The sequence below is a fragment of the Aptenodytes forsteri genome, unplaced genomic scaffold (assembly GCF_000699145.1).
Source record: "Aptenodytes forsteri isolate BGI_AS27 unplaced genomic scaffold, ASM69914v1 Scaffold55, whole genome shotgun sequence".
NCBI lineage: Eukaryota > Metazoa > Chordata > Aves > Sphenisciformes > Spheniscidae > Aptenodytes > Aptenodytes forsteri.
In genome coordinates, this window is record NW_008796063.1 from 1,131,350 (window position 1) to 1,147,595 (window position 16,246).

At 40.0% G+C, this 16,246-nt stretch overlaps 1 protein-coding gene across 4 annotated transcripts in view; it reads left to right on the forward strand.

Moving 5' to 3' along the window:
- DYNC1I1 (dynein cytoplasmic 1 intermediate chain 1) overlaps window positions 1–16,246 on the forward strand; it is a 180,396-nt gene that overhangs the window by 14,953 nt on the left and 149,197 nt on the right. For 2 of the 4 annotated variants that reach the window (XM_009286345.2, XM_009286344.1), the window contains exons 4-5: window positions 8,844–8,903; window positions 12,583–12,698. In XM_009286345.2, the coding sequence (XP_009284620.1) occupies window positions 8,844–8,903; window positions 12,583–12,698 (176 nt within the window). The remainder of the gene's footprint in view (window positions 1–8,843; window positions 8,904–12,582; window positions 12,699–16,246) is intronic. The other 2 variants (XM_009286346.1, XM_009286347.1) reach the window with 1 other exon arrangement.

Below are 16,246 nucleotides of genomic sequence, written 5' to 3' on the forward strand. Positions count from 1 at the left end.
AAAGTGGTACAGTTTGTGCATGTAGATGTTTTCTCCTTCACTAGCCTATTAAAAAGCCCCTCAGAAAATCCCCATTCACAATTTTGTGTTTAATCGGGAAAAATAAAAAGAGGCTCTGAGTAGCTATTTCAGTAACTCATTTTTTAGGAATTTTCTTCAAATCTGTAAAATGGGAATTGCTGCCGCTGGAAAGATACTGGTAAATCTCCAGATAATTTTTTTTCTTTTTTCAAGGAGTTTTGAAACAGTGTAAGCATCCCATATTAAATTTTTCATAAGCAGAACATTTTGGTTTTCCATTTAAAACTGATTTTGATTCAGAAATTTTAGTTTTACTAAAATTTAGTACTTTAATAATTCAAAATCAGAATATAGTTTCTGAGCTGGTCTATTAAAGGTCAAATAATTGGGTCGTGAAAACTTTTGATGTTTTGACTGTTGATGTGAAAAATTTTTGATAACTGTCATACAGTGAGCTCTTGTTTCAACCTAGTTGTAGCAAAAATCTCATCCCCTTCTGGAATGATTTTGCTGTTTCTAGCACAAAATAAATTGTATAAAGGAAGGGAAACAGCAACTCTTCTTCCAGCTAGTAACTACTGGATTTTAGCGCTGAAGCAGAAATGAAAATTTACTGAAATTTTTCACCACCTTCTTCAGCTGAATAATACCAGACCTAAAAATTGTAGGTTCCAGCCTTCGTGTTACCTCTTTGACTCTTCTGAAAGGCTATGGATTGTCTTTCCTAGATTTGACTAATAAATGTAACTGTCTTTCATGTCATTGTATCCAAAGCCCCTTGAAGTTTATGAGAAAACTTTCCTTGTATGCATATCCATGGACTCTGGATCAAAGTGTCCTAACGTGAGTACTGTGATTCCTTTAAAGCATCTGCTGGATCCGATACGTGTAAAACTTCTCCCGCCAAGTTCTTTCTTTATGTTTGTGATCATTTCGGTTCTATTTTGTCGCATAGACTTACTCTTGGTATAAAAACCAAGATGAAAATATTGTTTTAAAAAATAATTTTCAGGGTTTGCTACAAGAACAAAACAACTTGTGCCTTCCCCCTCCTGAACGTGTTCTTTATTACTGCACTTTCAAAATGACCGTTCATGCTATCCAGCACTTACAGTAAATCTGTGTCACTTCATAGGCTCAGCAGAAGCTTCTAACTATTTGACCTTCTGTCCTCGCAGATCCAGCCTGCTGCTTACAGTCACCCTCCTGGCAAACCAGCATAAATTTGCAGACTAAGATTTCTGTAGCTATAGCATATAAGTTGTGAGAATGACAAGGTTCGTTACATTGCCAGGAGACTATAGGCTGTAATGTAGACCTGAATCAAAGGACAAACTTTAAATATAGCAAATAAGTTCAGCAGATTGGATGAATTTAGCTGCTGATTTAATTACTGGAATTCTGTGAAATGGGAATCAACAAGGTGTTGGTCCTGTGATATGTCCTTACAATTAAAGGCATGCCAGAATTGTTCATTCTGATTTAAATGTCAAGTGGATTTCAAAAATTATTAAATACGTTCAACAGCATAGCCTTGATTTAAAAATAATTTTGAAATGTACATGTATTTTAAATATTATTTGTCCATGATTTTTTATAAATATACCTTAAAAAAAAAAAGAGTATTTTAAACTCATGCCCTTCTGAGAGGGGCTGGTACGGTTGCCAGGCAGCTGAAAGATAGTGCTTTGTGCTCAGGGAGGTCATAGTTGCTCTTTTTATTGGAGAAGACTGGAAGTCAGAGGTGTCAGCCTGCTTGGAAGTGTAAATGCAAACGCAAGGATCTGGCTGTGCTCCAACAGTGGTGCCAAACTCCTTGCTCGCTGAATATATTACGGCATTTTATTTTATGATTAGCAGCCCAGCTCTGAACACAATAACCTGTGGTGGTGTCAGAGCGTACTACTCTACAAGCATAAGCGAGCGTCTTGTTGAGAGGCACAAATCGTCCCTAACTGCTGATAACCATCTTGCTTATAATGTGCTTCAGAAAACAAGTAGCACAAGGAAGGTATTTTCTTTTTGCCAATCCTTTCAAAGTGGAACAGATCTGCAAAACAGAGCACAGATGGCAGCAGAATAGTGGCTTAAATGCAAAGCATCAATTGAGGCAAGTGGTACTTTTCCATCTCTGAGTAGTAGCTCTGAATCTTCTTTTTCTTGATGAATTTTGTTTTGGAGACACACTTTAAATGTACAAAAAATACCAGGAAGTGGAAATTATAGTGGAGAAAATTAAGATTATAAAAATCTAGAATGAAAGGAATAAAAACAAACAGCTTATCTATACACATATATATTTTTAAACATCTGCAGTAATTTCTCACCAACAGTTTCTTAGTTCAGATTTTCTAATTAATCAACAGTAAAGTAGGAGCTTTGGAGAAACTGACGCAACAAAGTAGGTAGAACTCTTTAAAATTTTATAGTTAAGTAATTATGCAGCCTTAAATTCATTCTGGCAATATTCAGACCTTCAAAAAAAAGAAGTCTAGATACATGATAGATTACATATTGAAATTGCAGATAATACTGGATTGTAATTTGGTGACAATATTTGTTATCGTATTGAAAAAAAGCATTCAAATGCATCTTAAGTGTTGTATTCTACTGATGATTCTAAAATAGTTCTCATATCTCGCAGTTGTTGCATCCAGTATTTTTAAGAATATATGAGTTGGGTGGAACCTGTTTTTCACTTTATCATCCATGTGCAGGTGCACAGTTCTTAATGTAAGCAATTCCGAATCTTTTGGAAATTGTAATCCAGGCCTGCGTTTTAAGCATGAGGCTCCTCTTTGCATCGAAGTAAAAAACAAGAATCCTGTTATTCTTTGCAATTTTGGGCTTTTTGGTTTGCTCTTTTTTTCCTAATTCACTTCTTTTGCTAGTTGCATTTGAAGTTAGAATAAAAGAAAGCAAGAAACAGACTGAACCTTGCAGGCTTTCAGCTGTCAAATAGCTGTCCTGTCAATGCAGATAGCCCCTTGGCTCTTCGTTGGATGCTAGCAGGGAGGTGAAAGGGAGAGCACAGAATCACACAACCGAGTGGCTGAGGTGGGAAGGCACCTCTGGAGATCATCTAGTTGACCCCCCCCCTGCTCAGAGCAGGGTAACCTAGAGCAGGTTGCTCAGTCTGTGCCCAGTTGGGTTTTGAGTCTCTGAAAGGATGGAGACTCCACAAGCTCCCTGGCTGACCTGTTCCAGTGTTTGACCACTCTCACAGTAAAGAATTTTTTTCTTCTGTTTAAGTGGAATTTCCTTTTCGCAGTTTGTGTCCATTGCCTCTTGCCCTGTCACTGGGCACCACCAAGAACAGTCTGGCTCCATCTTCTTTACTCACCCTCCCAAGTCACTTCTTCCTAATATTCATATCATTTTAGAAGCTTTACTCTGGTAAGCAAAGGTGCTATGAGACTTCACATGCTGTGGATGTCTCCATTTCATATGTTGTGGGCGAGTTTCTCCTTCAATTCTTGTATCTGAGTTTAGTAACAACCTATGCTCTGCTTAATGGGATTGGCCTTTGACCTCTGAAAACCTCAGCGCAGGTTAATCTGTGGAGTCATGGCCCACTCTTTTGTATTTTAGGGTTAGGAGGGCATAGCTATTTCCCACACAAAGGGTCATTTTAGGATGTTGCTGTTGCTGCAAGGGAAGATGCTGGGTTTGGAACCTGTCAGGTCTAATGGTGCTTCCTTAGGGACACATATGGGTATCTCAGTTCAGCAGATACCTCGGGACTCGGTACACTGTCAGTGCAGTTTTCTCCTGGTCTGAAAAGCACAACAGCTCTTGGTGACGGGAGATGCCACAATATGGTGTTTGCTTTCCTCTAGTAGTTCTTGAAGGTGTGATTTGCAATGCGGCAAAGAGAATTCTACCCTGCGAGAGGCCCCTTGGGAAAGTAGGGTTTGCTGTTATTTCTGTGAGTAGCCTTTTTCAAAAGCATGGATTTTCAGGCCTGGTTTCTCTTGACCTGGGAAGGGAGAGTGGGGGGAGAAGAGAAGTCATGCAGAACACATGTTCTGCGGCATCAGCAACAGATGAGGGAGGATTTGATTTTCGCTTCAGGGAAGCAGAGTCAGAACTAAGCTGCCATCACGTTGCACACTGGTTGAATGAAAAGTGTTGGATTGGGGCACCTACCAGAGCCAAGTTGTACTGCAATCTGACCGTGCTTCTGGATATTAAATATCATTTTATGATGGTGATTTAATAAGTATGTGTATTGGCACTGATGCCCTACGTGTTTCATATACTATCACTGAGGCCAGACCCAAAGTTGTTTAAATCAGCTGAGAAGTTCTCATGGATTCCAGATGGTTTTAGATGACAGACTCCATGCTTAATTAATGCATTCGGAGGTTGGGAACTTTCTAAAAGAGTTCAAATATTTTATTTTTAGTTTATTTATTTTAGTCTTTTCCACATTTTTAATCTACATAATTGACATTATGCAATCAGAATAAAATCTTCTGGAAGTAAGGTTCCACAGATGGCAGAGTGCCTGATTTTCCATGGTAATAATAATACTGAAAAGGGAATGCTTCTCTTCAAATTCCTTTCACCTCCCGCCTTAAATTTTGCAATAGTCTCTGTTGTCGTAAAACTGTGCTCTGAATATCTCCCTAATGCTTTGGACATGTATTCAGGATAGGAAAATGTAACAAATTGCTTTACCATCCAATCCTTTAATAAATGTATGACATCTGGGTCTCTTCCTCCCGTTGGTTTCTTTCCGCAGCTTATTCCCCTGCCGACTGTAGGGAGAAAGAAGATGCATTGTATCAAAATCAGCTGGTACTTTTTCAGTACTAAGAGCTGAAACAGCACCAGCATTGATACTGTCCTAAATTCAAGAAAAAAATAGATTGTTGAGATCATAATACAGAGCAAATAGAGAATATTGAAATATGCCTATCTAAAGGAAGAGAGTGAAAGCAGATCAGTTTAAAGAGAGGTAATAACACTTGTACCTTCTCTACTTAGTGCAAGATCTAAAAGCCCTCATTCCCTTCGTGCTGCTTTAGACCATTCTGTTATTTGATAATAGTTACAGCTTTTTATCCTACAATCAGCCAAGGGCAGCCGTTGTGCACCGAACATGTAAAAGGAAGATTGATAGCAGGGCTATTGTTTCTCACTATGTGGGAGACTTATATAGCAACCAGCTGTGAAACAATGTTGGGTAGTTCTGATTAAAATGGTGTCTGTGCTGTCTGGGTGGTGGGAACGGGCTGATCTGGCTTAGTCCTGACTGCTGCTCATGCTTGGTGAGTTTCCAGGGACCTTCCCATGACATGTGCACTTGCAGAAGGAGGCTCAGCTCAGATGGTCTGCAGGAGGTTTGTGGAAGGACTGGAAAGTGCAAGGGAGCACTACTCTTCCCTGCTTGGTCTAATGCTCATCTCTTTTCCCCATAAAAATGTTAAGGTAAAATGTTTTGTATCTCTTCTACATAGATCTGTGCCAAAATCCACTGAATCCATTTAGGGGGACATTCACCAACTTGTGCTTTCTGAAGGGGTCCAGCATGGGAGCCCCTCTGCCTGAGTGCTGACCTACCAGTCAAGCGGTTCTCCTGGGCCATGCACTTGGCTTTGGGGTCTGTAATGTTACTCCTTCTGCCCCTGTCTTTGGGTGACTGGAAGTCCCAAAGCTAATTTCAGTTTTCTTTTATGAAGAAGAAAGAAAAAAGAGGAACAGCACCTAATCCTTTTCTTTATGGAGAGAGAACTCATGCAGTAGATTTGAAAAAGATTGGCACTCCTTTTTCACTGAGCTCCAGTGACATTTCACAATCCCCACTGAGAACTGTCCACAGGAGAACAAGCATAATGGTGATGCTCATCCAAACGATCAAGGAATGTCATACGCTATGTCTGCTCATCACAAACAGATTAGCTTTAATTTCCTAGTCTGGATGACAGCACAGGCTATCCAACACCATCTTTGGGTTGCTAATCCTCAAAGAATTTATTTATTTATTTTTCAATGTTATTGCCATGGAACATGGCTAAATTGCAGGTCCAGATTACATCTTCACTGTTCACTCACTTTCATTTTGATCTGCAGACATTCATCAGGTGCCAGGAAGAGGCAAAGGACAAATGAATGTTGTTCCTTGAAACATCTAGTCACTCCCTGTGCTCTCCAGCCTCTGCTATGTGAGTGTAGCCACTCGCGTTCTGTGTCTCCTAGAGCAAGAGACTTGAAACCTGAAGATCTGCTACCTGCAGCCTCATTTTCTGCGATAACATTGCTCAGCCAAGTTTGAGAGGACAACACAGCAGATGATTGCTTCCTTATCTATTTTTCAAGCCTTTGCAAGTGGTAACACAGTGATGCAGAGCGAACAATTACCATTTGGAGCACAAATATAGGAAATGTTTTGCAGATGCACTAAAACTGTTGAAAACAGGTGTAATCAGGAGTCAAGGAGAATTGCTATTAAAAGTACATGTCAATGTCAAGAACGGTGAAGTCGCTATGTTCAGAATCCAGATAATGAAGTACTTAAGGGAAGAACATCTCCGCTACATGTGTGGTCTGCATGTAACAAATGATGGCCTGAACCATAGGTGTTGCTATTCTCATATTTTGGGGATTTGAGTGCTGTTCTGAGTGTGTGAGATCTCTAAATTTATTTTGTTTAGGCATTCAGCTGAGTACGAGGTAAATGTGCCCTCTCTTGTAACTTGGTCTGGATTCTTAGAGGTGGAGTGTAGAAGCTATATCTCTTTAGAGACCTGTTGCAAGCTCTTGTTTTAATCAGATGATAATGGAGTTCTTTCTGATAGAATAGTCTTTATCCCTTGGGGAATTTTGTAGGTTTGAAAGTGGATGGGGGGGAGGGGAACTGAAATGAGTTATGTATGTTTTCTTTTAAGTGTTTGGAAAACCTGGATATGCATGTTTAAGTAGCCCCTAGGCAGCTGTAAGATTAGAAACTGGCATTTACATGGCATGTCCTAATATATGCTATTGACCTTGGTGACATTACAGGAGTCATTTTCACACAGATAGCATTTTTAATGGAGTATCTGTAATGCATTAGTCACTGATGCCTTTGCCTTGCATCAGGCATTCAGATCCTTATGTCCACTTTCCTTTCCACTGTATTTGAGCTACAGTCAAGTTACAAGGAAAAAATCTGTTCTTTATTACTGTATTGTTTTGTCTCTGACCCTTTTGTAATACAGTTTCATTTTGGAGAAGTCTTTCTCTATCACTGTAAAGTCTTTCATGCCAATACACATCACTATGGATCATAAGGAGTTGAGGGGAATAAATGCCCTTATGTTGCATGGGAAAGCACCTTCGCATTACAATTCTTCATTCTTTTTGTACATACAGGGTGTTGAGGTTGATTCTCTTTCACTCTGACACGACAGAGTGCAGCACATGCCCTTGTCCGTCTCTCCAGAGAGTGAGTTAACATTGGTAATAGAATGGGTGAGTTTACTAAGTGCAGGAGGTAGCATAATTATATGGCTTTAAGAGATCTATTTCTAACCTAATTCAATAACTTGTTAGTTTATGTGAGTGACTCATTGGCAGAGGTTACTATTGTTGCAGAAAGGCTTGTGTAAATTGAGCGTGGCTGGTTATATAGCTGGTTTTGGCTGAACCTGGTAATATTATGTTCTCTGTATCCTCAAAATTTGTATTCAGGAGAAATGAGGGGAGTTTTTAATTTTCAGGACTATCATTATCCAGTGTGTCTGCATGACTTGCTTGCTTTAGTGAAGGAGTGCTTTGCTTTGCTTTAGCCTCTGCTAGGGAGAGCAATGCATAATCTAGTGTTCATACTACAGGAAAAGCTGCTCAGGAGCCAAACACGTATTCCTGATTCTGTCATGGTTTCTGGCAGTTTTCTTGCATATGAGATGTGGCTTCCTGAGGGAGGAAAAATAAAGTAAAATCAAGAGCCAGGGAATGAGTGGGCACTTTTGAAAATGTTGGCCTCAATATGTCAATTTTTGTATTTCTAAATTGGGGTATTATAAGTATTTCACAGGACTGCAGAAAAGCTCTGTGAGTGTTTGCAAAGTCTTTTAGAGATGGTAGCATGGCAAGTTGCACTGCAATGCAAGGAACAATGTCTTCACTTCAGGCCATAGCCTGGAGCATTCGTACATTTGGTGACAGTCCCATATGACAGCAGTCCATTAGGAGACTGTCATAGATCTGATTTCCCCAGATGTATCCTTCCCCTCTTTCCCAGAAATTTTATCTAGAGGAAAAGAAGAACAACTTGTTTATTTGTCCCAGATGCCCCCAGGATACGCCAGAGCTGGTGTCAGTGTGCCATTTGTTGGCGTACGCACTATGTGATGTTCGTGCCCAGAGCACTGTTTTACAGGATGGCTTACTGTCAGTCTCAGGAGTGTGCGAAGGGCTAGATTCTTCAGTGGAGTTCATGGCTAGTGCTCAGTCCACCTTATCATAAAAACGTGATTACAATAAATTGTGCCTGCAGATTTTACAGATTATTGTGAATGCATCAACCATAGTTAAAGAGTTAGAAATCTTTCAGAAAAAGAAAAAAAAAGTTTCATTAACCAATACCTGAAAGGAAACCCAGCTTCTTCCCTTTGTTTACCAATAATATGTAATTTTAATAAGTTGCCTGCCTCGTCACAGTTTAACATACAAACCTTGTTTGACATACTGTGGCTGTCCCTTGCACTTGGAGGTTGAATGTACTACATAGAGCATGTAACTAATGAGATGGGTTTTTGTTCATCCTTTCAGTTAATTCTGTGTGTTCTTCTTCCCCCCCACCCTTTGTGCTGCACGGCTGATTACTGCCCTAGGACCTTGCAATGGGACACAGACCCCTCAGTGCTGCAGCTCCAGTCTGACTCTGAACTTGGGTATATGTCAGCTCTTTTTGTTATTTGTTTATCATTCTTTGCAAGAATTGTGTTGAAAATGCTTCCCAGTTGAGCTGGTTTTACGTGATTTTCATTTGCTTTGTTGACTCAAAAAAGACCATAATTTAAGTTCCCTTTTTTTAGTTTCATCAATAAGAAGCTTCAGCAAAGCCATCTTTGTGGAAAAAAACAACTATTTAAAGAAGCTCGTGAAAAGATAAGCTGCTGTTTCTGTTGCCTGAAGCACAATACAAATAACTATTTCATTACAGATGAAAAGTTATTATTGTGGCACTTTAATGTGCATGTACAGTTACATTGGTCTTGTTTGTACCTGTTGATTCAGACTTTTCATTCTGAATCATTTGCAAGGTACTTTTTCCCCTCCTTCCTGCCTTTGCCATAGTTATGCTGTTTCCACATGCAGTAGCAATTTCCCCTTTTTCTTTAGGAGCTGTATATGTGCTTATAATTGTGCATTTAAATATGATCATAGTCCAAGAGTAATTGCCATCTTAGTTGAGTTCAGGCCAGTCAAGCTTTTTTTAAATTGTACTAGAGCTAAAATTAGTATTTTCTAGTTTGGGATGGAACTTCTCTACCCAAAGCATCTGAAAAAATTAGTTAATTTAAATAATTTAGAAATGCCTACCTGCAGAGATACTTAGGATAAACTGTTTCTCTAAAAAGGGTAAGTAGCTGTCCCTCAAGTTCTTCAGAACTTGAGTCATAGGAAAACCAAATCTCTATGTTGAAGACATTGTTCTACCTATGAACTTATGGCCTTGCCTGTCTGAGCCTCCAGGCAAGTGTCTTATGCTTTTACTAGTTGTCCTGGTTTCGGCTGGGATAGAGTTAATTTTCTTCCTAGTAGCTGGTATAAAAAAATTAACTCTATCTCAAAGAGTACATCTACAGGTATACTCCGTAACAGAAAAATCCTGCCCCTTTTGAAAGAAAACTGTCTTCAAAACCGAGGCAGAGTTAGAGGGGGAACCAGACTTTCCTCTGGTGTCATGAGACTAGATTTAAAAAATACCAACGCAAAAGAAATCCTGCAGTCAGCATGCAAATGTGTGTAGTTAAACACTTCTAGCAGATAGATCTTTCTTCTGGCTCCTACAGACAGGAATCAATTTTAATGCATGGACTTTAGTTACTGTCCTCCTACTGACATCCCATAGGCAGTTTTGAAAGGAATCCTTCAAAGCTTATGCGCTCTCTAAGATGAATAGTCAGCAAACTGTAAATGATAAGAATTATGAGCACCTCAGATGAAAAATGGGGATGGGAAAGCAATAGACAGTTTAGTGCTGCCCTAAAAAGAACTGGAGGCTAGAACTTTACAGTCCATATTTGGTAGAGTCCAGATACTGAAAGGATGCTCCAGTTGTCCCTAAGTGCTTGGGACCAAGGGCTAGGCCAACTTCTAGTTATGCAAGAACCATTACAGATAGCTGAACAGGGGCAAAAAAGAACTAAGAGGCCACATTCCTTCAGATGGAGAGACCTCTCTGTCTTCACCAGTAATTACCAGGATATGGGCAACACTAGACATTTGTACAGGCATCAGCAATTCCCAAACTAGAAATGTTTTAGGTGAAAAATTCCACACATTCTGTCAACACAGTGCTCTGGGATGTAGCTCACTTCTTGGTTAGCAGTCTACAAAGAGGCTAACCCAACTAGCGGTTAAATCCAGCTCTCCATTAGGACCAGTGTTCCCCATCCTCAGGCAGTTGAGGAGATGTGGAGTGACCTCATGTGAAACTGTTGTTAGAATTAGGTGAGATTCTAATTAGGCCCAGATTAGACACATAATTAATTAGAGATTATACTTAACCAAGACCACAGTCAAGAAGCATTTTCAACGCAGAAGGCTTAACAATCTCAGTAAATGGAACCAGTAGCCTGGGGCAGCAGAGGACTGGTTACATAGGAAAGTCTAACTGACCAAGTTGGCAACAGAGGTTTCACATCTGGTGCTGAAGGAGGGAAAAGCACATGAGATTTTGCTGGGGGGGGTAGGGTATTTATTAAAGCTTGAATTCACACAAACCCTCAGTTAAAGCAGCTACAAAAATGTAATGCTACTAAAACTTTTGTTAGCTGAAGTATATCACAAGCTGTAGAAGTTTTTCTGCCCCCACGTAGGATTTTCAGACAATCGTAGCTTTTGTTCATATTGGCAGTCACAGATGGTTGTATGGAGGGAGACTTGTTAATTTTTCCTCTTTGAAAAGAAGAAAGACTCAGAGCTGTAACAACTATTTCTGCTCCAGTGGTTTGTTACATGATACAGCTGATTCATACTTATTACCTGCTGAATCTAATTGCGTTCAGCTTAATAACAACTCAGCCAGTAAGATAGATTAGAAAAATATATAGCTGATGTAGCATTAACCAGCTGAAGAGTTCAGTAGGTGTCATCCAATGATGACAATTTCCTTTTGAGACTCTCATTTCCATTCAGATCAGTCTTAATTGAATACCTAAATCACTGTAAATGAATTAGATTAAAAAACCTTTGACCTCTGTTCTTCTGACAATCTGGAAAACAGAGAGGATGTGGCTAATGTGTATGAATTTTCTGCTTTTCCAAATTGCTCTGTCTAATGACATAGCAGTTCAGAAACATCATGTCCATGAATTTATTTCCCATAAACATATAAGTGTGCTTGCACTTGTTGATCTAGGCAACTGGACTTATTTAGTTGATTTATGATATGCATATTCTTTTCTTTGCTGAAATTTGGCATTTTTTCCACTAAAACATTTGCAAGTAAACATTTGTTGTTTATGATATGCATATTCTTTGCTTTGCTGAAAGTTGGCATTTTTTGCACTAAAACATTTGCAAGTAAACATTTGTTTATTTTTCCCTCCCTACAGACAGTCAAATAATATTCAGGAAATAAATGGATTTTTTCCCCCCCCACTGTTGAGTGAACTGTGTATGACTAAAAGTCTTCATGATCACGTTCAGCTGTCTCTCTTCTTTTTCCCCTTACAGTTAGTTGGCTTTACTGATTTATTTCATATCGTTTATTTAAAGTTAGGGAAGTAGTAGAAAAAGAAGGCTATATTTACCCTGTTCCAGCTGTGTCTTGGAGCTCCCCTTACAACCCTTGCATTAGGGCTCTACTAATCATAAACCTACATCAGTTCCACTACTAATGACTCCTGTGGAAGGGAGAATCTCCTTCTTTATGGAAATTACCCACCTTGTCAATTAAAGGGTCTATTATTGGTCTCAGGTGATCATCTGACAATCCTAATCCAGCCTGGTTTACACCCACTGTGCCCTTTCCACTTTTGTGTATCTCAGGCTGAGGATTAACTCTTTTGAGCAGGCAGAACATTGTAATAATGATGGTATGAAAGAGAATTTTGCTGCATGTTACAAGGGGCACAGCCAGGTCATTTCTCTCTCCCATTTACAGTCCCTCTCAGCAGCATGATCTAGAGGTTGAGTAACTGTACTTTATTATGGCAAATGGTTCCCAGGTTAATTTTCTTCACTGCAATTAAGTACTTCTCATGCGTAGTGTATTGTGTTTCAACTTAGCAAACACTGAAGTATTTTTTTTATCCTGTTCGTAAAAGTAAACACTCTTGTTCTTGCTGCTGATTTACATTTAACATGACTAACCTTTTGATGTCATGTATTCCATCTTAGACGCAGACTGCACAAACTAGGGGTGTCAAAGATTACCCAGGTTGATTTCTTACCTCGGGAGGTGGTATCGTACTCCAAGGAGACACAGACACCTCTTGCCACACATCAATCTGAAGGTAAGTTTTTTTTTTTTTCCCAAAAACATTGTCATAGAAAGTAAGTAAGAGTTAAAGAATGTAAGAAAAATAATAGTAAATCATAATACAGCTACATAGCACATATTTTCTGCAAGCCAGGTATTGTTTATGTGATGAATGGCTGTTCTGGTGAGAATAATTATAATAATGACTTTAAATTCAGCTGGAACCAGACTGCTTCTGCCTTACAATGGGTTGTGCTTAGATAACAGTATAATGAGAACATATTTTCAAATAAATCATTATGAATATAATTAAAATAGTGCTTTATTCCATTTTTCTTGCTTTCTCAAGGAAGTTATTCATTCCGTGCTTTGTAAAAAGGCCGTGATGGAAAGTTGCCCTCAGATATTTGGTCAGTGTAATTGTGTCCCCCTCCAGTAGGTGAATCTTAGGAGAAGTTACAGTTTAGCTCCATGTGCTGAAAAAGGAGGCTTACATACTTTGATGTGGACAGTCCTGCTTTCTCTCTGCTGACAGATATATTATCTGTACTCATGGAACTGTTAGCTGTTTGGCTTTCCTGTTGGTAAGTAAATACATGGAGTAGTTAGTAGGGGAGTGCTGATCTATCTGTTCCTTAGACTACGCACTCGCCAGTGTTGTACTGCAGATCACTGATTGCAGCTCAGTTGAAACCATTTAAACTGAGTGTAAAACTATACATTAGCCTGATGTAATTTACACACTATTACAAAGCAGGTAGAAGAAGAAAAACTGAAGACAGTCTTGACTCTAATTTCTGCTGTTAACAAGGAAGGAGCAAGAAAAGTTCAACAATTGGGTGCTTTTCTGCAGCAGATAGTATAGAACTTCACCAAGCTCCGTACAGAAGAAGATTCAAGTAGGTTGCAAAAGGTGTGCAAGTAAATCTGTCTAAATATAAGTTACTGTCAGGGAAGATAGTGATAAACATCATCAGCTTTTTTTCTGCAACTGGGTTACCAGGTCTGCCTTTAAGAAACCAGAAATGAAAACTGCTGAGCTAGATACTCAGATTATACTTTCCCAGACCACAAGTCTACCCTAGTCATCTGTTGTCTGAAAGCGTGTCTTCAAGCATAGACGACCCTGTAGCTTGGATGCTGCTTCTTGAGCAGCATGTCCTGACAGCTTTGCCTTCTCAGAGGGAGAGGCTGCCTCAGAAGCCTTCCTAGTTCAATCCAGCTCATCTCTGCTCGTCTCTCTGAGGGCTGCTGAAGCATCGAGAAGATGGGGCCTTGCCTTCCTGGCTTGAGACCAGTAGGGGCTCAACCCTGGGGCATTATGATGGAGTCATTGTTAGATAAGAGGGAGAGGATGCCTTTCCTCCCTGACACAGGGCGTTTATCCAGTGCAAGAGCCTATGGATACAGGGGGGTTGAAGACATTGCTTTGATGTGTTTACCTCTCTCAGGCCTTCAACTCCAGCACTCATTAGCTGACATGCCTTTCTGAACAGGCCAACCTCTCTTGAGGAAGTACCTTCTTCCAGTAAGTTCTTCTTGCTTTTCTCCAAGGAGCTCTTCAAGTATTACCCAAGTATTTCTTGGGTAGACAAGAGGACAACCTCCTACCCTTTCAAGGTAAAAAAACCCAAACCAACAGTGTGCTGCTGTGGAGCCTGGCAGTCAGGACAGCAAGGACAGAGGGCAACGTGGCTTTTCTTGGTTCTCCCAACAGAGGAAGCTCTTGTTCCTCACTTGTATGAAAGAAGATAAATGCAAACATAAAAAGTGATGGACTTTAAACTGCCTAGGCCAAACCTGTGATGGGAAAGGTCAAATGGTGATAAGTGGTTTTGGTAACTGGATTTATTATCTTTCATATTCTCTTGTGTCATGAGTCAAGGAAAAAACATCAACAAAAGTGAAATTTTAGTATTTAAACACAGAGAAAATATCACCCGATCACTTCCCTCAGATGTGCGGGGGAGAGAAAGTTTAACTTGTATTTCCTTTCCAATCTGCTGCTAGAGAATTCTCTGCACATAACTTGGACGTGAATGTGGCCCTGCATCAGTAAAGGAGAGTCAGGAAAGTTTGGTTATTCCATTGAAATGGTATTTCATTGGAAACTCTCTAGGGGGTAAATAAGCTCTGTGATTTTGGTCTCCCAGGTCTGATGGAAATGACTTCTCAGATTTTCAATCTCCCAAGCCTCTTTATGTATGCTGCGCCCTTCATACTGTCACTCTAAACACGAACAGCAAACAGAGGGGAATTCCTCGGGAGCGCAGTTTGGAGGAGAAGTCTCTACACTGTTCCTATGCATTCATGTGATAAAATATAGCCATTATCGTTTCAAGATAAATTGTTCAGCCATTACTATGGTTATGTGCTCAGTTATTCAGTACCTGAAGCCTTAGAGTTTGAGAAAAGAAAAAAAGAAACCCCTTATTTACTTAGATGAATCTGACTTCAGCTTTCAGAATTCACTCTTTCGCTGCCTGCCTTGGACACTGGAAATGTCAAAATGTGGAATTTTAGGATGAGATTGTCACACGCTTGCTTCTGGTTTGGAAGACAACTAATGAAGGGTACAGCTGGATGGAAAGATCTTTCCTGTGCTATTAAGCCACCGAAAGAGGACTTTGAGTCCGTTCAAAGTTCTGCAGCTTTTTTGAAATGTCAGAATCAGGTTTTCTGCACGTTGCTTCTCTAGAAAGAAAGAAAGAAACTCTGAGGTACCTTAGACCTACTGCTGTTCTGGAGCTCAGTGGGTGTAGGCCTTTGTGGTAATGGCTATTCCCCACCAAACCTTGTAAAACTGATAAAGGAAAGCTTCATTGTGGTAAGTACAGTGTGGTGCCAGAAAGCCAGATGCTATGAGCACTGAAGTCTCAGCTTGTCAGCTGCTAATTTTAGAAGAAATAATGTGGCATTATTCTTCAGTGTATAAAAACAGATTAACTCCTCTTTTCAGACGAGGTAATTTGCTTTATTTCAGAGGAAAAATGACATGTCATTTCCCCCACCCACTCTATTATTTAGGGAGATGTGTATATGCATCATTCAACCCTTTGATCACAAGTACCTAATTCTTTTGTTTTATTTAGGTCACAGTAAGCTTCAGCCTTTTCTTTTCTTCCTTGTAGGATGACTTCAAAAACACCCAGATCTTGGCTCTGGAGCCTGAGAAAAAAAGTGCTCTTTACTTTTCCCCTCCACATTCTATAATTGGACTTGAATTTAGGTATTCGTAGGCATTGAGAGCCATTTCACTTGTGCTGCTTTTTCCATTCTGGAGTTGATTAAGACCTAGACTATGCCAGATGTTTTCTGAGAAGTCTCTGGGACACATTCCTTCACTGTACAGAGAGTCTCACATTGCCCCAGAATGGCAGCCCCACGTAGCCTTCGATGGTTGGACCCTCCAAAGCACTTGCAGAACTGCCCTTTGCTGAAGGCACACCTAGGAGAAGGCAGCAACAGAAAAGCCATGGCCCGACCTCTGCCCAGGATGAATCCCGCACTGCCATACAGCAGTGGAAGCAGGTCTGTATGTCTGCCTGCAAGCTACCTTTTCAGATAGGAAAACAGCCTGCA